At 46.5% G+C, this 22,695-nt stretch overlaps 1 protein-coding gene across 1 annotated transcript in view; it reads right to left on the reverse strand.

The window, feature by feature from the left end:
- Positions 1–22,695, reverse strand: part of Tmem132b (transmembrane protein 132B) — a 280,822-nt gene that overhangs the window by 18,094 nt on the left and 240,033 nt on the right. The window contains exon 5 of the mRNA XM_041648242.1: positions 21,735–21,878. Within this exon, the coding sequence (XP_041504176.1) occupies positions 21,735–21,878 (144 nt within the window). The remainder of the gene's footprint in view (positions 1–21,734; positions 21,879–22,695) is intronic.

Genomic DNA, 22,695 nt, shown 5'->3' on the forward strand with positions numbered 1-22,695 from the left:
CCCTTAGCTCTAACTACCCTGGTGAGAAGTTCATACATGCAAACATGGAGATCTGGTTCTAGAGAGATGGCTCCGTGTTGAGCATGTGTTGCTCTTTTACAGGACCTGAATTCAGTTCTCAGCTCCATGGAACCTGATGACCCCTTGTGGCCTCCATAGGCATTACACTCACGTGAGCGCGCACACACATACACAAATAAAACTGAAAATAAATCTTTTTAAAAATCAAAACCGATGCTGCTGTGCATTTTTATTTCTAGTATTCCTGTGTTATTTTTTCTTATGATTTTAATCTCTGCTAAAAATTACCCATCTATTCATTTATGTTGTCTATCATCTCCATTCTAGCTTTTAACATGTCGATCACAGTTATCCTACACTCTTGTCTGAAAATTCCACAATCTGAGTCAACTAATCTAATTATAAACATTTAATATCCTCCTCTGGGATATTTTTCATGTGTTTTGGACTTTTCATTTAAGGATGGATATGTTCAAACTCATGCAAAGAATGAGGAGATGAATTCTTTGTTCTAATCAGCAATGGGCATACCTGCCCCTTGAAGCCTTTGGTGATGAGGTTTACTAATCTACCCAAAGACTGGACTTGGTCTGAGATGTTAATGTCATGCTCAGGGCACGAAGGGCTTCAGAGTCCTCTCCCCTCCCTCAAAATTAGAATGTGAGCCCATCTCCCGGGGTTTATTTTCTCAAGTCTTCTCTGCTGTGGCTTCAGATATCTCTATTGTTAGCCGCAGAGTATCTGCCTCGTGGCTCTCCCAGCTGCAATCACTACTGTTTCTTCCTTGTGCTTTTTTGTTTATTGGAAACCTAGGGCTGCATTCTCTGGTGTTCCTGGGCCTCAGACGCAGGTTGTACCCACACTGTGGAGAATGTGGCCAGAGAGGATGAGTCCCCATCCATTGCTATGATAAAACAGGCTGACAAAAAGCAGTGTAGGAGGGAAGAGTTTATTTCATTCACAATTCCAGGCTACAGACCATTGCTGTCAGTAGGTCACAGTGTCTGGAGCATGAGACAGCTGATCACATCACAGTCACAGAAGAACAGAGAGGAAGGAATGTGTATGTATTCACTTGCTTGCTTCATTTTTACATAGTTCAGAGGTCAAACCACCGAATAGTCCCTACCACTTAGCTCACATGCAAGGGTGGTCTTACCACTTCAACTGAGACAACCGCATGCCCCCCAGCCAAACTGATCTGAGCAATCCCTCATTGAGATTCTCTTCATAGGTGATTCCAGTTTGTGCCAGTTGACGGCTAAAGTTGACTATCATGCCATTTTAGAAGCACAAGGAGTTCACAACATATCTGAAACTAAAATCCAGAGCCATCTCAGGGTCATCACTGCTTCACTGGGCTCTAAGCAAGGCTCTAGAGACAGAGAAAGTCTGGGACCTGTGTTGAGGAGATCCAGCTGAGCTGTGAAGGTGCCTGGTGCAACGCTAATGACATATGGTACTCATGGGCTTGGGCCTGGCTGGCTGTGTCTATTCCAAAGAAAGAACAAGATGGGGTTGCTGCTCATAGTGACTTGAGATCTAAGAGGACTCACTGCTCCTGCCCTCACCATGGAGGAAAGAAGGTGATTTCCATCACTTACCTCTAGAAAAAGCATTGCCCACATCACGCTCAGCAAGGCCCATCCCTACTCTCCATACAGGCATGATCCCGAACACAGACGCCCCTTATGAGGACTCCATGAGGCTAGGCCTGTGGCCCCACGCAAAGTGCTTGTCTGTATGATTTTTCATTTGTGCATTCCATCCCAGCAAGTTTATTAAGAAGTACAGCATCATATATACTATTGCAGAGGTTGTGAAGACCAAGGTCAGCAGAGAGCTAACTAAGACAATGTTGGAAAGAGAACATGGGATACCTTAGAAACAACTGTGTAAGAACTGCCACAGCCCAGGGAGAAGAGTTGGAATCCCAGAATTGCAGCCTTGACTATTCATCCTCACACCGGTCTTGTTATGTCTGCTCCCGGACAAAGGACACAGAAACAAAGTTCCCTTTGTCCTTTCATAAGAGCCTCTGTGAAAGTCTTGGGTTGATCTGGCTCCCCACAATCCCTCTAGAAGATACTTAATTTACTCAGAAACTTTGCTTTTATGTGACTAATTTATGCACACACCCCAAGCACCTTGACTTCCTGACCCACACCTGTGCTGCAGGCCCCTTCCTAACAAGTCTCTCCCAGATGGCTTGGCCTAAGTTATCAGCTTATGCAAAACTTCCTAGTCCCAGTTATTGCTTTTGTCTTCCTTCTTTCTGATCCTGTGTCCTCCCACTTGACATTGCACCATTCAGAGACCCTTACTCCTGTATGTGTAGGTCAAGGGATAAAGAGAGAATCAGGATCAGGCTTCTGGCGCATGCATGCCTATAATCACCCACATTTAGGAAACTGAGAAAGGAGGATTGTCACAAGTTTGAGGGCAGCCTGGGCTACATCAGAGAGTGGGGGGTATGAATAGAGGGAAGGAGGGAGAGAGGGAAGAAAGGGGAGAGGGAGACAGAGGGAAAAAGGGAAGAAAGAAGGAAGGGAGTGAGACAGAACCCTTTTCCGGGTTTGTTTCTTTAAAACATTTCAAAACTGCTTACGCTTTTGTTATCATCTGGTTTTAGGAAAAGAAACCTATGAGTCAGACAGATGCCTAGGTTGGTAGTTTGCTTGCATAAAAGCAAGAGTAAATCCCTCTCATCTTTTTTTTTTTTAAGCCAAGTGAACCAACCAACATACATGCATAATCACAGAGGTGGAGACAGGCAAATCCTTGGGCCTCAGAGGTCAGTCAACCTAGTTGAATCATGGAGTTCTAGGTTCTGTGAGAGACTGCCTCCAAAATGGACAAACTAAAAACAGGGTCCATGGCAGCAGAGGATGAACAACACCTACGGCTGTCCTCTGGCCTCCCTACACTCTGACACACATATGCATTGCACCCGCATACGCATGAGCACACACGTACTCATACAAAGAGAGAACTGTGAAGATAAGGTCAGCCTCAAGGGCCGAGAGTTTTCCTCTCCAGTCTTAAAGGGGAAAAGCCAACACAGACAGCAATCTACCCACCACCTGCTTCAGGGCATCATAGGAAGGACTCGGCTCAAAGACCCAGCAGGGCCAAGTTTGTCCACTGTTGCCAAAAGGCAGATAGAGGTCTAGGTTCACAGCCACTGGAAAGATTTCCAAAGAGCTCTTTGACTTAGTTCTCTTATTCCAGGCCCTCATCTGTTGCATATTTACTCTGTCCCTAAATATTACCACCATTGTATTGCCCCCCACTGTCTCTGTGTGTCTCTATGTCTCACTGTCTATCTCTGTCTGTTTCTCTCTTTCTGTGTGTATGTGCGCACATGCATGCACGCCCATGATCACACATACACACACTCTAAGTCTGGCTGGCTTGTGAGCCCCTGGGGATCCACTTGTCTCCACGTTCCAAGCTGTAGGGTTACAAGTATGTGCAATCCTGCTAACTTCCTTACATGGGCTCTGGGGATTAAACCAGATCTCCTCAGCCCACTTAGGGCTCTTTTGTGACAAAGGACAGAACCTCTTGCAAGAATAGGAGAGCTTCCTCACGATTACTAGATTCTGCTCAAACCACAGGCTTGAACTGGAGCCTAGGAATAGAAGGGCATGGCCCCTGTCCCCCTGCCTCAGCTCTGTCCCCTCCAGTTTCCACCTCTCACTTTGAACAATGGTTAACTCTTCCTCCCTTGTTCCAGAACACACACCCTGTGATGGGCACTTTACCCATTAACAGTTGCAACCAATACTAACTGATCTCAAATCCCCCGAGAGTTGAATTGGCCAACTCAGCTGGCTCCACGTGTAAACATGGCAGCCCACTCGCACGTATGAGAAGAGGCGAGAGGAGGTAATTATCAGAAAGAAAGAAAAATCAGAAAAGGAAGGGTAATTATCGCAACCTGGGAAGGCAGCCCACAAGGTGTCCACCATGTTGATATAATTAAGTGAGTAAGAATTCCAAACCAGCTGCTTTCTCATTAGTGGGGACGGACACCGTGCTCCCTGGGAGCCAAGAGGCACAGCACAGTATTTCCTGACACCGTGCTCCCTGGGAGCCAAGAGGCACCGCATGGCATTTCCTCATTTTTGGTTCCCATTGTGCAAACTTCTCTCTTCTTCTCAGATAATAATCACTCCATCTCTCGCCCAAGCTCTGCTATGCACAAACTCCCCTTCTTTGTGGAGGAGAGGGAGTCAGGCAGTCTGCGACTCTATGGGCCATCTGGTAGAGCCACCACTGTTGGGTCTGGCTGTGGATGCATGTTCTGCTAACTTCAGCAGCCACAGTATGGGGGCAGAACCAGTCCTGCGCAGCCCTAGCCATTACATATTGAAGTTCTCTTCCCTGTCTTAAAAGATCTCCTCTGAAGTGTTTCTCCTTCAGACACCTGAAAAAAGGGTAGGGTCCTGTGATCAGAGGACATTGTCCTTAGCTATCCCAGCACATCACAGCACCTGCTCGAATGCTCACAGGAGATGGGTGTGAGCCAGTCCACAAGCCAGTCCTGAGGGATATCCATTACGGACAATAAAATCTCATCGTGTAGTGGCTAGGGGTGCAGCTCAATGGTAAGGCACTTGCCTAACCTGTGCAGTGTCCTGAGTTGAATACCCAACACCCAAACATCTCCATGCATGTGCCTACATCACATCTCTTTACCCTTCTGTCTGTTGATGGACACCTAGGCTGACTCAATGCCCACCTCCTGAACACTGAGACTCAGGCGTGTACCACCATGCCTGGTATATATGCAGGGCTGAAGATGGCTCCCAAGGTTCCATTCATGCAAAGCAGTGGCTCAACCAATTAAACCACAATGAGGATGAATGAGCAAGTGTCTCTGTGCGATGCTGATGCAGAACTGAGGAGTTGCCTGTCTGGGTTGCTCTGGACTCCCTCAGGGTCCATCGGCCCTTACTCACTGCAGCAGCTCCACAAAAGGTTGATGCTGCAGATGTGAACCTGAAAGTCCCTTCATGGGCCATAGGCGCCTTCATTGCTGCAGCTGGCTGTGTTGATCACCTGACAGACCTGGTCCCTGAGCATCTGCGGATGGAGTGAGTTCACTGATTCTTCAACTAATCCACAGTCTGTGTCTCAATGGACAAGTGTCATCACCATGGACTTCAACTAAGGGACACTGTTGTTGGTAGTAAGATATATTCTGTCCTATCTCTCCAGGTTGTGTTTTGATTTGGTTTGGTTTTTTTTTTTTAAGACAAGGTTTCCACGTACTCCAGGCTGGCCTCAAGCTCACTATGTAGCTGAGGAGGACCTTAAATATCTGGTCCTTCTGCCTCCACCTCCTGAGTTCTGGAATTAGAGGTGTACACTGCCATGTCTGATTTATGCAGTACTGGGGATGGAAGCCAGGGCCCCATGCACACAAAGTAAGCAGTCTAGCACCTGAGCTACATCCCTAGTCCTTCCAACGTATTATTCTGTGTGCTTGCCTGTCTTTTACAGAAGACTAGCATGGGATGATAGCCCTATGGTGGTTCCATTCTGTTCACTTTGTCATCTGTTCAGAATGCTCACTGCTGTGGGTATTTCTAGAAGGCTAATGTTTCAAACCTTCTCCAGCTCTAATTAACCAAAGCATTCTTCATCACACTGGTCATCTGGCCTTACCCATACATGTGATGGTACCCTCGAATCCTCCCATGCCCTTCATACCACAAGTACCCACGCCTGATTATAAATCCTCAAAACCTATCAACATCCCCTAAACTCTACACAGGTCACATTTACGGGGGCAGCACACAGGGGCAAACCTGTGCTCCAGATTCCTGAGTCATTTGACCCCTCCGGGACAGTGAACACAACATCAGAGAGATGTTGTCTCTTCCTCTCTGCAGTGGGGGAGACCCTGCTGCTATCTCAAGGGATAGTGTGAACCGTAAGTGAAGAGGTCAGTGCAAAGGACCCAGGTGGAGAGTGATTGACAGATGTAAGTTTCCCCATTCCTGCCTTTTATAAAGTTGATGAAAGGACCAAAATAATAATAATGATGATCTGTAGGAATGTATGAGTCTGTCTTAAAGAAAAATAAGGAAAGTATTCATGGATTTAGTAAGTATTTCTGAAACAGGAGTGTGTGTCCAGTGCCTCTTTGTGATGCTGAGGTATTGCTGCATGATTCACAGGCTTGGAGAGGATGCTTCCTTGCACTCCTAAGACAGCCAGAAATCATGAGTAACAGAAGGCCATTCTGGCCCCTACCCCCTATGCATCTCTGAGAGACAAGTGACCCAAAGTCAGACTTGTGATATTCTTGACATCTTTTAAACAACATGAAAGTGTGAGGCAGGGCCTGCAGCAGCCTTACAAGAAATGTACAAGTTTGGGCCCTGTTTCTCTTTTTCTTTTTGACCTTCTGTAGGAAACATGATAGATGGTTGGAAGACAGTTCATGGTTAAAGAGAAACCATAATAGCATCAGCATTATCAACTGCATATTTTATGCCAGACACTGGACTTGGTTGCTTTATTTTCAAATAAATGGTGTGTGTGTGTGTGTGTGTGTGTGTGTGTGTGTGTGTGTGTGTTGAGAGAGGGAGTAGGGAGGGAGAGAGGGAGGGAGGGAGGGAGGGAGGGAGGGAGGGAGAGAGGGAGGGAGAAAGAAAGCATGCATGTGCAGTGCTCACTGAGACCGAAAGAGGACATCAAATCCCCTGGTGCTGGAGTTACAGACATTTGTGAGCTGTTGCGAGGGTGCTGGGAACCCAACTCAGGTTCTCTACAAGAGCAGCCAGTACTTTTAACCACCGTGCCTTCTCTCCCACCCCTTTACTAGATGTTTTAAATATGGGTTTTATTTATTCTGCATTATCATGTGTGCTTGGTTGGAGGTTTTTTTTTTTTTTTTTGATTTTTCGAGACAGGGTTTCTCCGTAGCTTTTGGTTCCTGTCCTGGAACTAGCTCTTGTAGACCAGGCTGGCCTCGAACTCACAGAGATCCGCCTGCCTCTGCCTCCCGAGTGCTGGGATTAAAGGCGTGCGCCACCACCGCCCGGCTGGAGGTTTTGTTTGAAATGAGGTCTCATGCAGCCGAAACTGACCTAGTACTCCATGTAGGATAGCCCTGTGGAACATAGCATTTGAAGAAACTTGACTGTTCCCAGGCCATGGTCGCTTATATTTGGCTCCAGAATAAACTATCTTATTCTCTTTGACCTTGAGGTCAAAACTGTGGTTCTGCACCAACACCTTAAACTTTTGACTCTCCAGAACCCACCTCCCAAGTGTGGGGCTGCAGACAGGCTTGCAGAGACATGTGTGCTATCACTAGTTGGTGATGTGCTGAGCAGCAAAACCAGACATCATGAATGCCAGAGGTGCCCTCTGCCAACTGAGCCTCGGTCTCCAGCCTTGTACTGTACTTCCTTGCCAATGCACTTTCTCCTGTGAGCCAGGTTCACCCCGCTTCGCAGAACCATGGTACAGGTTCTGAAGTCAGAGCCAGTAAATTCGGTAGGACCCTCGGTCACTGTTTTGTCCTCATGAGCTCAGCCAACAAAAGAATATGGAAGCCCATCATTATCATACGGTTTCAAATGTAGCCATCTCAGCATGAGGTTATCCTGGTGGTTAGACACAGGACTATCAGGATAGCTCCGATAGATTTACTAGCCTCCATGTTTTCAGGGGCATATGCCATTGGGAATGACATTTTTGAAAACTTTGATGATGGAAAGTGTTCCCTAACCCAAACCATCCAAGGCAACTCCCATCAGGGAAGGCACTTTGGACCATGTGAGATAAGGTTTCCCTGTAGCTTTGGAGCCTATCCTGGAACTAGCTCTTGTAGACCAGGCTGGCCTTGAACTCACAGAGATCCACCTGCCTCTACCTCCCAAATGCTGGGATTAAAGGCATGCACCACCATGGTCCAGAGGCCTTTGCATTTTTAAAAGGGCTTGTTGGAACCAGTGAGATGGCTCAGGGGGTAAAGATGCAGGCTGCCAAGGCTGACTACTTGAGTTTGATCCCCAGGATCTACAGGGTGGAAAGAAAGAACCAACTCCTGCAAGGCATCCCCTAACCTCCATATGTGCACCAGGGCACATGCACACGTGCAATGAAAACAAGAAACCTAAAGGTGGGTGACACCTGAGAAATGATACCTGAGGTTGACCTCTGGCTGCCATACACACATGCAGGCACCTGCAAGCACAGTCCTACACACACGCATACCTATCTCCTGCACATACACACACACATACACCCCAGAACATAGAAGCTGGTAGTGAAAAAAAACACGAGTTTCCCTGGCTCCACCTTTATCATCTTGACCACATGATAGAAATAAGGAGCATTGTCTACCCAATGGGAGGCTGTGGAGCCCACCCCTCTGCTCTCTGAAGACCCTCATCCCGATGCTTTCAGCTGAGGCAGAATTTATACTTCCCACCAGCACAAGGCAGCATTCATTTCTAAAATCCATATCAGTCTGCTGATACGCATCAATAAGGCACTGCGTTACTGGCAGTGAATCCCCTGAGTGTCTGGGGGAGACGTGAGAGTCTCGCTGTCTCCTGTTTAAGTCATCACCTTTCCCGTGCAGGAAGAGAACTTGTCAGCCATTGGTTCCTAACGTCTTTGGTTTCCCTGTGGACATCTGAGATAGTTAAGAGAAAAGGAACACATTTTCATCTATAAAAGACAGTGCAACCTCTCAGGGTAAGCTTGGCAGAAGTCAATTTGAGGACAGTCCAGAGTAGGAGGGGGATTAAAAGCCTGGAGTCACTGTCACAAGCCTTTGCAGGGGCTGCATTCCCCGAGAAACTGGGGCACTCTCTTTAATACAGTGGTCAGAGCTCCAAGGCCCAAGTCCCAGCTCTACTCCCACCTCAAAGTTGCCCTACATGGCTGCACATCAGTAGGGTGTGGAGTTTAACAGTCCAGCCCCAAGGGGTTTGAAGTACTGCAGGAACTGATAGTCATAAAGAACCCCGGTGCACCATAGATGCTACTTCTTATCTCATGCAAAGTTGGTGCCTAAGAGTCTGGGGAGATGGCTCTATGGTAAAGTGTAAGCACTGCAGGGCTGGTCCCCCAGAAACCCACTTGGGTGTGCTGGTTAAAGAGGCTTGCCTCACTGTCAAGGGATAGATTTGATTAAGAAGCTTTAATGAATGAGGTGGGGGGATGACCGAGGCTGACTCCCAACATCGATCTCTCTGCCATTGAATGCATGTGCACACACATGCATGAGAACCCACACACATGCAAAAACATGCATACACACATATACACCATAAGCCCACCACACACAGAATGAAAAAGAAGAAAAGGCCAGTGCCTAAGGCTCAGTTTGATGCCACAATCCCCCAGAGAATGGTGGTTGGGGTCCTTTCAGAACCCTCCTCCGAAGGACTCTAAAGAGTCGCTGTCTTCCCCAAGCCATGATATCGTGTAGCTTTCCCCACCAGAGCACATTAGGAATCTGTTCAGAGAACACCTGCACAGGCCAGTCATGGTGACAGGTGACCCAGATACACTGAGAAGAAAGGTTAGCGAGGTCCCCACTTCATCACACAGCCTCCGATCTAAGGGAAAAGTACTCACAAGGCCAATAAACCAGCATTCTCCCACACCCTCCTGACATCAAACACAGACTTATGATCACATTTGCTTGTGTGCACTTTCAGGAGAGAAGCAGGGAGGAAAACGGTGGATCTAAGGAAAGACCTGGCCATGCCGCAGTCCCTCAGGACCTCTCTGCTGTCTGTGGCAATGCCAAAACCTCATCCTTCCCCTTAGCGTTTACTGAGCGCGCTGAGTTTGCCAGGCACCATGGAAGGTGCTGGGGCTGGGAGGTGACAATTGAGACATGTCTGTGGCCCTCAGGGAACTCATCTATCATTCCAAAAGAGATGTCAGATGGAACATTTTGTCCTAGATACTGTGAAATCATCAGAGTCAGAACAGATTTCGGCTGCAGCTGACACACAAAAAGCACCTGCCTCGTTGATGATGCTGGAGAGAAGCTGACATTTGAGACGGCCGGTACCCCAGTTCCCTAAGCATTCCCTTGAGCACTCGCGCTAACCCCGCAGCATCCCGCACACATCTGCTTTAAACTAGCACCTCAGAGGTTGAAATCCTCCGATGAGGTGTGCTTGGCTAGCACAGCCATGCTATTATAGATACCACCTACATTCTGGAGAGTCCTTCTCCCCAAGAGGAGGAAGATTAAGGGAGAGCAGCAACCCACCTTTGTCTCTTGGGGTATTACTCCTAGATGTTTTTGTAGTGTGTGCCTTCAACAAAATCTTAGAAGAACCTACTGTCCACCAGGTCTGCCTCCGGGGAGAAAAATCATCACTGAGTGAAACAGGATATCCTACCCTCCCACGGGGGCCACTGTAACAAACTCAAACACATGCTGGCCACTGACATGAGTCGTCATCTAGGTGCTGAATGGGTCTGCACCAACTTCTGACTCTTCCCTCTATGACTGTCCATGACATTAGGACAGTGAAGGGTGAGCTGTGCTTACTCCAAGACCTGACAAAAACTGCTATGGATTCAACAAAAGTCAGTGAAGCTCAGCAGAGAGACGCTACCAAGGAAAAGCACTTCAGCTCTTTCCACTGTAAAGTCCCCAACAGATTCTCTAGTGACAGCAGAACAGGTCCAAGGTGAAGAGTCCCATACGTGCCTCCCTGCGATGCCAAAGCGCAAACTTTTAAAGTTGACACTCCCTCGACTATTGACCCCAATACAGACCCAATCTGTGTGCACTGTTTAAGTCATTTATTTCTTTAAGACACCAGCAGCCCCCACAGCAGAAGCACAGCGGATGCCACTTTCTTGCAGCTTCACGCTCAGCTAGCTTTCATGCACAGCCCAGGACCACTTGCCAAGGGAATGATGCCACCCACAGTGGGCTGGGCTTCATTAACACTTGATTAACAGTCATGCTTACAGGCCAACCTGATGAGGCAATTCCTCAATGAGACTCTTTTATCTGCTTCTAAGCTGGGTCCGGCTAGCAGTTAAAGCCAACTGTGATAGTGATGGTTACTAACTTAGATAGCATCAATCCATTGGTATAATAGCTATAACATAATGTAAAGCCTATCAGATTTTCATTTAAAGACTTACCTTTCATCTATGTCAATCACTGCTCTGAAAAGTTGTTAGGGAAAAAATGGCAGAAGTAGACATTAGCCTTGCCACATAACCCCTGTACCTAGATCCACCCCTACCTGGGACTGGATCTTACATGTGTGTGACCTGGTTGAACTCAGAAGTTTGTTCCAATTAATCTGGGTTTCTTGAGGATGCCAAAGCAAAGCTGATAGCTCCACCCATCAACTAGTTACACTCAGGTCAAGTACCAAAAGGCATTCGGTTCCCTTCCTTCCCACTGAATGCCCAGAAAGCACATGCCTAGGAGACAATAAATATATCCACGCAAGTCATAGGCACCAGCTAGCAGATCTACCCAGGTCTCGGTCTACGGAAGGAGAGCAGCAGGTATTCAACTGCTAGAATGGGTGGGAAGGAAGCACAGGTGCACAGCTCCCGGGAGAAGCTGGGAGGTATGCAGGTTCGAGATGGCTCACTCCAAGCTTGCCCAGAAATATGCAGAAGTGGTTCCAGGATGCTTAGTTCTTAATTAGAGATGCCAAAGACAGAAAGGAACAAATGCTCTAATTGATATTGGAAGCGTAATGAAGTTGCCAGAACAAAAGGTTGAGAATACAGCAGTGTGTACACCCGGCCAACAAGAAATACATGACACATCTCCAACTAGAAATGCAACAATAAAAGTCCAAATTGCCAGCATAAAGAAGGACAGAATTAGGTAATAACAGCCAAACTGCCTGACAACTTATTCTTAGCTGCATGGCTCCTGGAAATGGGGGGAAGGAAGGAAATTCGTGCCCAGAAATAGACTAACAGCGGGGCTTTTTTTATATGGAATTTTTGTGTGAAGCATTGTGCATTGCAAGAGGGAAAGAAATGGCTTTAAATCTCTTTTGATTTTTTTTCCTTCTCTCCATGTTCTTTCAAGTAAAATTCACATCAGTCTGAGGCAGGTGGATTTGGGTTTCTATGACTTGAAACAACAATGAAAATAATAGCTGCTCATGCCAGAATTCATCCTCGTTCTGTCAAATCCTCCCTCCCCGTCTGTCACACCTGGCCAGCTCCCACTGACTGAAGGGTGATGTCAACTCAAGTGTGTCTCCCTGAGGAGCCCGCTCAGAACACACCTGCCTTCCATTTAATCTGCTCTGCAAGCCCAGCTACTTAGGGGGACTTTGATCGCACAAGCCTGCTGTGGGTGGCACACGCTGACCCAAGTAAAGCTGCTGCCGTGGGGCTTGCTGTCATTTCCCGTGGGGCTTCAGGGACCAGCTCCCCACACAGCTCAGCAAGCCACAGAACATTTTATCCTTTTCTCTGACATTCACCTCCTCGCCTCTTCCCCTCCCACAGACCAGCTTCTTCAGAAGCAGGATCCTTCCCTGGGGTAGAGAAGTCTTTAAAATGTCAATGCCTTTTGATTAGCCTTTCAAGGTCGCATTATTATGAATCCACCTGATACCTGTAGGTTAGGGATGTGATTATGGCAGCCAAAAGTTACAGGAGCCCTCTTCAAGATCTGCATGAGTTTATATTTATCTCTCCCTGAGTGTGAGAAGCTGTCCACCATGGATGATGATGAGTTTCACTGGTTCTATGCTACTGGCATAGAACATGCTGTAGTTTGAGTAAGAAAAGTCCCCCACAGGCTCCCATATTTGAATACTTTGTCCCCAGCAGGTGGCGCTGTTTGAAGAGGTAGCAAAACCTTTAGGAGGTGAAGACTTGCTGGAGGAAGTATGTCACTGGGGGTGGGCTTTAAGAATCTATAATTTGCCTGACTTCCTGTCCTCTCTCTGCTTCCAAACTGTTGACACAATGTGGCCAGCCAGCCTCACACTCCTGCTGCTATGCTTCCCTCGTAGCTATTGAACCAATCCCTCTGAAATGGTGAGCCAAAATAAAGCCTTTCTCCCTTACATTGTTTTTGTCATAGTGCCTTTTGCTTGCTTGTTTGTTCATCATGATGCTTTATCACAGCAACAGGAAAGAAATTATGACACTGCAACTACAGACATGTAATAAACACAAACCACAACTCAGAAAGACAGATGCCCAATGATTAAGTCATACTTAAGATATGGAAATAGCACTTCACGTCCATTCTCTCAAGACCTTTAAAGATACTCTTTAACAAAGAAAAAACAAAGCACACAGGGTTGCCTGAAAAGTAGGGCCTTTTCCCAAGTAATCCAGTCTTAATCCTGAGAACCTGTGATTACACAGTACAACAGGGAATCAGGGCATCCAGGAGATATATCCAAATCCTAGCCCCCACTGAGTGGGAGTTTTGTTTTGTTTTGTTTTGTTTTGTTTTGCAGATAGAGGCTTAAAAATCTCAATAAAGGGTCATCTCAAGTTAGGATGGCCCTAAAATTCAAATGACAAACCCCTGTATAAGAAAAGTCACACAGAAAAACAGTGGTGAGCTCATACAACAATGAAGACAGTGAGAGAAGCTATACAAGCCAAGGAATGTCAAGAGCCACCTTTCCTAGGACTTCTGGAGGAAGCAGGGTCCCCACCAACACATTTATTCCAGATCTTGTTCTCAATAACTCAGAATAAACACCAACATCTTTCAAGTACCTGGTTTAATAATAACTTTTTATAGCAGCTCTTGGAATTAATGCACTGGACAAAGTGTTGGTATGAGAAGTCCTTCTGTCTATGTTTTGCTTTTATTGGTTAATGAATAAAGCTGTTTCAGCCAGTGGCTTAGCAGAATAGAGCTAGGTGGGAAAACTAAACCGAATGCTGGGAGAAAGAAGGTGGAGTCAATGAGAAGCCATGTAGCCACCACCAGGGAAAGACACCTCTACTGGAGCCCACTGAAACTTTGCCAGTAGGCCACAACCTCATGGTGATGCATAGATTAATGGAAATAGGTTAGTTTACGATATAAGAGCAAACTAGAAACATGCTTAAGTTATTGGCCTAACAGTATTGCAAATAATACAGTTTCTGTGTGATTATTTCAAGTCAGGGCTGTTGGGAAACTAACTAACAAGTGGCCTCTGCCAACAAAGGGTATTGAAGATTCATTGACAATCCTGAGATGGCTTGTCTGGGTGACCCCCATGTTGTGAGAACAAATGTCTACTCATCCCAGATACGGAACTAACAATAGACCGAAGTCCAACTAGGTGAACCAATAAATTTTATTGGGGTTACTTACAGAAATATGGGTGAGAGAGCACTTACAGGAGCAGAAATGACTCAAAGACAGTTGGATCACCAAAGCCCAGTCCAGCATGAGTAATAGCTCAGTAAAGTTGAGAACCTGGAACTCACTGTGCAGCCTGCAGGCAGCTCAGTGAACTGAAGAGTGTTTTTTCCTGGTGGTTCAGTTGATCTGAGCCTCTTCTAAGCATCTCTATTGGTCTGTGATGATCTCTCAGTTGTATTTACTGCCAATATACTGTTGGGAGGAAGGGGCCTAGTGAATCTGGTCAGGTTCAGGAACTTCCTATAGCTACTTTGAGTTGTTTGCTTCCCATCTTAAGGAGTTTCCCTGCAGGATAGAGTCTACCAACCAACACTCCATGTTGGCATTAAAGACCTAAGGGGAGGTGAAAGGGTCAGAGTCGGAGAAGCAGGTGTAATTATGTACTCAGACAGGGGAGGAAAAGGAGAGGGAGAGGGAGTAGGAGGGCACTACCCTGTAGGCTTTCAAAATGGAGGAGGAGACATGAGCTAAGAAGGTGGGTTACTTTTAGGTCTAAAAGAACTAGGAATGGATTCTACCAACATCTTCAAGGAGGAACACAGCCCTGACAATATCCTTTAGATTCCTGCCTATAGAATAAGACAACAAATTTATATTTTAAGCCACTGTTGCAGTTACCACAGAAATGGATTTGATGTTATAACCCTAACCCCTTCAGGTGTGGCTATGGGTTTAGTGTGGCTAAATTGCTGAGAACGTTAATTCCCTATTAGCACTCTTCAGGGCTCGGTACCCTTAACTATAAAGAGCAACCCACTTGCGCCCCTTGAAGAGCACTGACAGACCTTCCCCTTGTGCCTGGAGCAGGAGCTGTCCGTCAGCCAAGCTGCCCCTTTTCCCAACACTCCATAGTCACTAAGGAGCCTGCGCTCTGGCTGCAGAGATCGGTCCAGCCAGTGCTGTTGCCAGAGTCACTGCTCCTGTCTCTGCCACAAAATCTCCAAGCAGCTAGTACAAGCTTTGGGAGCTTCTCCTCTGAGAGAGCCAAGCCACAGTGTGCCACAGATGACCTGGTTCCCTGGAGTTATCCTCACCCTGGGCAGGAGGAGGCATGTCTCCCTAGAGTCTCAACAACAAGGCTCGCTGATGTAACACAAGGCTTATGAATGGCCCTTGGGGAAGCCTTATAACTAACAGAGTTGGGAGCTAATGCATCTGCCAGGCTGCAATGCCAATCTACACAGGCATATCTGCCTCTCTTCTGATGATGTGAGCAGGATGCCAATTGGTTTGGGAAGCATCTCACCTGGGGTTGCAATACCAGGGCCTCAAAGGCTCCTCTCTGCTGGTCTTCTGCCCCAGAGTGGTCTCTGTCTCTGGTACAGTGGGATGAAGTACTTGCAGGAAGAACAGACAAATACCTAGAGCATCCAGCTTGAGGGCTGCCAGACATGGCCACAACTACAACGGCAACAACAAGGAAGCAGACGAAGAACTCTGAGCATCCCTGGAAGCTGAGTACTCAATACCAAAGCTAAGGGGTGTAACACCAGGAGGAGTGGCAGAGTTCCAGAGAGTGAATTAAGATAGAGTCTGGAAGAAGCTAAGACTGCAAAAGATGGCTTTCATAATCAGAAAGTAGAGAAGCTGAGACTATGCAAAATAACAGGCTGTGAGGAGACAAAGGTGGTCACTGAGCCACGAAGAACCCCAAGTCCCAATCCCAAGAAGAGACTGAGGGCATTTCCAAAGGTTAATGTGCCACAGATCCTGACAGTCAGAGCTCAGGAGCTGGAATTCCATTCCAAACCCCAAGTAATGAATCTGTACCTTGAGCATCTATAGCGATGTATAGCCTTGAGTATCTACACTTGCATCTCTGCCTTGAGCATCTTCAGCCATGCATCTCTACATTGATCATCTATAGCAATGAGCCTCTGGCTTTAAAAGCAATTACTACTGGGATAGACCAAGTATTGCATGTTTCCTTTGGATGTACACTTTTATGTAATCACCCCCCAAATTCGATATTGAGACCCAAGCACAAACAGATTTCACAGTGGGGGGGGGCATTTGCCCATTCCTGGGATAATTCAGTAGCCCTCTGGAGACATCCACCAGGAGACATGAAGAGAGGAAGCAAAGGCATTCACCTTTGAATGCCACTCATCTAGATCTCTCCAATACTCTCTTTAAAGGTATACCATGCCCTTTCCTGCTCCAGAAAAGTTGCTCATAGCCCAATATTTTTTAATCAATTGTCTTGTTCTTCAGACATGGCTCAGTAAGTAAAGTACTTTCCACACAAGTATGGGGACATGAATTTGATCCCTTAGAATCTGTGTAAAAATCTGGGCATTACAGGTGTGCACCCATTGTCACTCAGTGCTGAGGAGACAGCGACACCTGGATCTCTGGGACCCACTGGTCAGTCAAGCTCCAGGCCAGCTCCAGGTTCAAAGAGATGGGGTGTCTTAAACATGACAGAGAGTAACTGAGGAAGACATCCAGTGTTAGCTCTGGCCTCTACATGCATACACATGTGCACACACAGTAACACTCACTTTTTTTTAAAACAGCTGTCTTCTGAACTCCTAAATGTGCACATTTCTTTGGAGGAGCTTTGAGCTTTATTTTGACTACTCTTTGGCATGCCTCACACAATAACATTAGAAGAAATTTCTCTGTAAGAACCCTGTCCACTATCTCATTTGGCCTCCTGTGTCCTCCCCCTCTCTTCATAAGAGATAAGGAAGCTAGGCTCAGAGTAGTTACACAGTCTAACCAAGGTCAAACAGCAAGGAAGGAGGGAACCAGGATCTGAACGCATAACCAATGTCTAAAATCTTAGCCAAGGAACTCACCGCACTACCATCCTTTGCTCTCCACTGATAATGGCTCCTGTAACTGTCACTCTGAGGACCTGAAAGGCAAGCGCACACTGCATCTCCCCCACATTGGCTCTTGACAGATGTGAAGAGCATTACGATGGCCCGCCCTCCACTGATGCAATGGCACCTTCCTCCTCTGCACCTCACAGCCCAGCTGGCCTCCCACCTCCTCCAGTCTTTTCTCCTGTGATTTGATTTCCAGAATCCTCCATCCCCTCGCATCCTTCCTCAATCACACTTTTCCCACTGCCCCTTTCAGATTTTCCAAAGACAGACTTTGCCACCAGAGTGAACTGTAGTGTGTATCGCATTATTTTATAAAAGAGGGGGCCCGAATAAAAAACTCTCTACTTTCCTCCAACATCTAAACCAGAAAATCAGCACGTAAGTGTGATATTCCCGCAGCCCCCACAAGGAGTTGAAACGAGGTGGTACAGATTGCAGTGAGCAGGATTGACCTTCCACAGAAGAGACAGCCTCTGCTCGACTTCAGAAAAGTCTCACAGGAAGCAATGTAGACCTGTGGCCATTCCGCCTTGGGGGTTTTCAAGGGCTAGAAATACAGATTTCTACATGAATTTGCCAAATTTTTCATAATGGTGTGGTATTCTTAGTTGTCAAACTGACTACATCTAGAATTAACTAAAACCTTAATGACTGGGCATACCTGTGAGGGGGTCTTTCTTCTTAATTAAAACTTTGAAGTGGTAAGAAACACTCCTAATCTGGATCTTTGAGATAGGACTCTTTTGAGGTGGGAAGAGGCACCTTTCATCTGGGCCGCACCTTCTGCTGGCAGCCTATATAAAGGAAATGGAAGAAGGAATCGCTTTCTCTGCCTGTTTGCTCTTACCAGCAAGTCCATTCCCTCACTGGCATTAGCATACCTCTTTGAGATTCTGGTGTGAACTGAAGACTAGCTGAGACACCCAGACTTCGGGACTGAACACCTACTGGATTCTTGGACTTCCCATTCATTGTGGGATTAGCTAGGCCACAACCTATAAGCCATTCTGTTAAATCCCCTTGCTATATAGAGTCATTCTATAAGTTCCGTTACTCTAGAGAACCCTGACGAATAGAAATGGTACTAAATTAAATCATAATAAGTAACACATGGGCCAGGGAGATGGCTCAGTGGGCAAAAACACTTGCCATTAAAGTGTAAGGAGCTGCGATTGAATTCTCAGAATCTACTTAAAAGCAGGATGGGTTCTAGTATCTGCAACCCCTGTGCTCTTGACAGGAAGAGGGGGAAGGAGATAGGAAACTCCTTGAAAGCTAGCTAGCCAACTAGCCTTGAATAAGCAACAAAAACAGCAGAGACCCTGTCTCAAACAAACTAGAAGGCAAGAACTGACATCCAGGATTGTCCTCTGATCTCCACATGTCCACACGCCTACTGTGGTTCACGCCTGCCTGCACTCACACACACGAAAGGAAAGAAACAACTTCCATGTGTATGAGTACACACACACACACACACACACATACACATCTCTATACCTCTCTGGGCCAAGCCTGGCCCTATGGCTGCCTCTCTTTGTTCTGTAGTCAACTACAGATCCATTCTTATACACCGGTTAGACCACCTATTGACATCAACCCTGGCAGCTAGCAGACTTTTTGGATCTAGCCACTAATAATAAAGGTCAGGGCTTCCTACAGACAGACAGAGACACATATAGACATACCGATACACACAGAGACACATGTAGACAGACACAGAAGGACAAACACACAGGTAGACACAGACACATATAGACAGACACACAGTCACACAAACACACATAGATACACAGAGACACATAAAGCACACACAGTCACAACTCTAAGGCTTGTCTCCTGTTTTCTTTACTATGTGTTAGTTCCTCCACTCTCACCAGATTCAGAGAGCATCTGGCCCCTTTTCCAGCTGTTCGCACCTGTTCTCCAAGAGTCACAAGATCCCCAGGTCACAGGAGTGAGCCTGTTTGTCTCCGTAATTCTCATCTCGCCAAAATCAACACTTGATTCGCTCCTCTAAGTCCCAGGCCCGACAGATCCACGGTGGTGCTAATGACTTTGTCGGTGTTGAGGCAACCCCTGGGGTGACACCGACGCTGATGCACAGCCCTGTGGAAAATTCCCTCCATCCTCCAGTCACAGCAAATGTATGACAAATACAGACAGAGAAAGCATAGCAGATGCATCCGAGCCACTTCATTAAATCCCAGGGTCGCCAGCAAAGCCTGTCTGGACGCAGCCCCGGGCTTCGTGATCTGACAACTCACTCTATTTGGCTCCTCTAAAGAGTGGACCTTCTTCATGAGGCTCGCACAAGACAGCCAAGATGAAAAAACAAATTCATCTTCCAAAATATCATATCCTTCAGGAAGGACAGAGAGAGCTTTTAGCTCATTTTTGGGCATGGGAACAGCGACGCACATGACAGCAATGGGATTCACAATTTTGGACTCCCTTCTCCGTGGCGGAATTCTCTAGAGCAAGAGAACGAGGACTCCATCCTGCAGGGCTCCACAAGGCTCCAGGGAGAGACCCAGTCTCAGGAGAAACAGAGCAAGTCATTTGTTTGAACCCATGTCAGTATAAACATTCAGACAGCACCTCCCTAAGCCACCGTCAATGTCTCCTTTTTCTTGAATGATGTGGAGACAGGAATAAATGTTCTGGGCTGGGGACAGGCTAAGTTGGTAAAGTACTTAACAGGTATAAGGACCTGACTTCAGATACCCAACACCAACATGAATGATTAGGTGTGTGCTTGTGATTCGAGGAATTAGAGACAGGAGGGTTCCCTAGGGCTCGCTGGCCAGCCAGTCTAGCAAAATCAGTAAGCATCTAGTTCAATGAGAGAACCTGTGTCAAAAATAAGGTGGAGTATGTGTGTGTGTGTGTGTGTGTGTGTGTGTGTGTGTGTCTGTGTGTGTATGTGTGTGTGTCTGTGTGTGTCTGTGTCTGTGTCTGTGTATGTACATTTGCATTGTCAGTCTGTCTCATACATACCTACCTCCTGGACTCAGGTTTTTCTCAACTCTTAATATGGAAGGCCTTGGTTAGTTTAATCTGGCTTGCCCACAAAACACAAGGATTGCCAGGAGTCTTAGGGCAAGGCCATATTGTAGGTTTTAAACCAGTCTGCTTTTGTCTTTGGGGACAATTCATGGCCCATGGCCAGGAAACAAACTATGTCACACTGGAGGTTCCTGCAGATCCCTGTTCAATGAGACTTTATGGATCCAACACCCTCCTTTATCAGACATACTCTAGACCAAACCCCGGTCTTGTGTAGGCCACACAGAGGAAGCACCAACCTTTTCTAGACATTCCCTTGCTAGCCACCAGGAAGGGGCTAAGACTGACACCAAGGGCTGGCAAAGTGGCTCGGCAGATCAAGACACCTGCCTCTAAGCTTCACGACCCGAGTTCAAGCCACAGTGGAAGGAGGGGAATGAATCCAGAAAGCTGTCCTCTGACCTCCACACACATGCGTACATCTGCTTGTGCATGCACACGTTAAGAAACTAAATCAATGTAAGTTGGAAAAGCCTAAGGCCAGGTCTCCTTTCACTTCTGAACAGAAGCAGACATGATGTAAAGGGCAGGCTCTTTGGGTGCATTCGAGTTTCCTACACTATCTGAGCAGATTGGAACTGGGAGCTCTCTGGGAGATTCTGTGATCTCTGCTGCAAGAGCAATGAGCAACCGCTGTGCTAAAAAGCTAGGGTGGGGGGAGGACAACAGAAATACTAATCTTAAAGCTTCCTCACAGACAGCAAGGACAATGAAACTCCCGGCAGACTCTGAAAGAATTTGGAGCCAAAATATTCACTGATCAGTAATGAAGAGAATCGGGCATAAGTACCCCGTGTCCAGATTTCTCAACTGCAAGCTGTGTATCCCTTTGGTAGTATTCAAATTAAGCCAGGAAGTGCATGCTGAGGTTTTTTTTATTATGATTTTAATAGTCATTTACTTTAATGTATATTAACAAAATTTTAACACATCAAGCTCGTGGGTTTTATTATCTTATAATGACCCTAAATTAGTTTTTAAGCCTGAGAAAAGGAGGCTTTTATGGGCACCAGACTTCAGCCAGCTGAGGCAGACAGCTGCTGCAGGAAAGCAGGGCACGTGAAGAAAATATACTCGGTAAATAACCCAACCAGGCATAGCCAGTTGGTAAAAACAGCAACGATGTATGGATTGCCAGAGTAAAGAAAGCAGCCTGCTTATGAGAAAGACAGAGAGGAGAAAGAGGGCGAGGAGGACAAGGGAACAGATCATCACTTGAGACCAAGAACGAGAGAAGGAAACAGCAGCTTCTCTGTTGACACTAATCTCCTCCTCTGTGAGGTCATCCCCCTCCCTTCAAATGAAGGGCATTCAGACAGAACATGCAGGAGATGAGAGAGAGAGAGAGAGAGAACATGCTGGAGGTGAAAACATTCTGGAGGTGAAGAGAGAGCGAATGAAACACATCAGCATGTGCGTTCCTCCGGTACCTTCACGACATCTTCATCCGCCGACCTGCATTCCACAGACTCCAACACATCCACCACAGATCCATCTTCTTGAACCCCCACGACCTTGACGGGAACTGAGACAGGCTTTCCGGTGAGGATGGCGGTGTTCAAAACTTCTGTGTCCTGAGCGAGAGAGCAAGGGGCACAGGTGAGCAAACAGGTGACAAGAGTAAGGAGGGGAGGGAGGGCGACCGAGCGAGCCGCTCACCACCTGGACTCCTGTTAGGACTACAAAATCCCCAGCAGGCTCAAATGCTTGAACATTTGGTTAGGCCCTGTTAGAACATGGGCCTGCCCCTGAAAGGCAGCGGCCATTCTTGGTCAGGAGAGATGGCTCAGTAGTTGAGGTCACTGCCTGGTCTTCCAGAGGACTGGGCTTCAATTCTAGCACCCATACAACCATCTGTAACTCCAGTTCTAGAAGATCCAATACCCTAGCCTCCACAAGTACTTCGTGCACATGGTGTTCATACAAACATGCAGATAAGACACTCACACACATAGAAAGAAATTTTTTCATTTATATTAAAAATAGTAGTCACTTTTTTTTTGCAAACTAGCAGGGAATTTTATTCAAAAGCAAAATGCTCTTACAGAACCAAAAGAAATACATTGTCAAGAGCCATAGTGGACCATAAGAATCAATGTGCACTTGAGAGCCCAAATTATTGTCTTGGATTTCCTTTTATGGGATGCAAAGAGAGAAGGAATTTAGTTAATTGAAGGTATAGTTTGAGTGGTTCTCTATTTCAAATTATTAGTTTTTTTGTTTTTGTTTTTTTTTTTCTGTTTTTGTTTGTTTGTTTTTTGAGTCAGGGATTCTCTTTTTAGCTTTGGAGCCTGTCCTGGAACTCACTCACTCAGTAGGTCAGGCTGGCCTTGAACTCATAGAATGCTGGGATTAAAGACGTGTGGTGGCACCACCTGAGTAGTCAGTCAC

Source organism: Microtus oregoni, unplaced genomic scaffold, assembly GCF_018167655.1.
Source record: "Microtus oregoni isolate MIOR12 unplaced genomic scaffold, Mior012 000003F_ref0000135, whole genome shotgun sequence".
NCBI lineage: Eukaryota > Metazoa > Chordata > Mammalia > Rodentia > Cricetidae > Microtus > Microtus oregoni.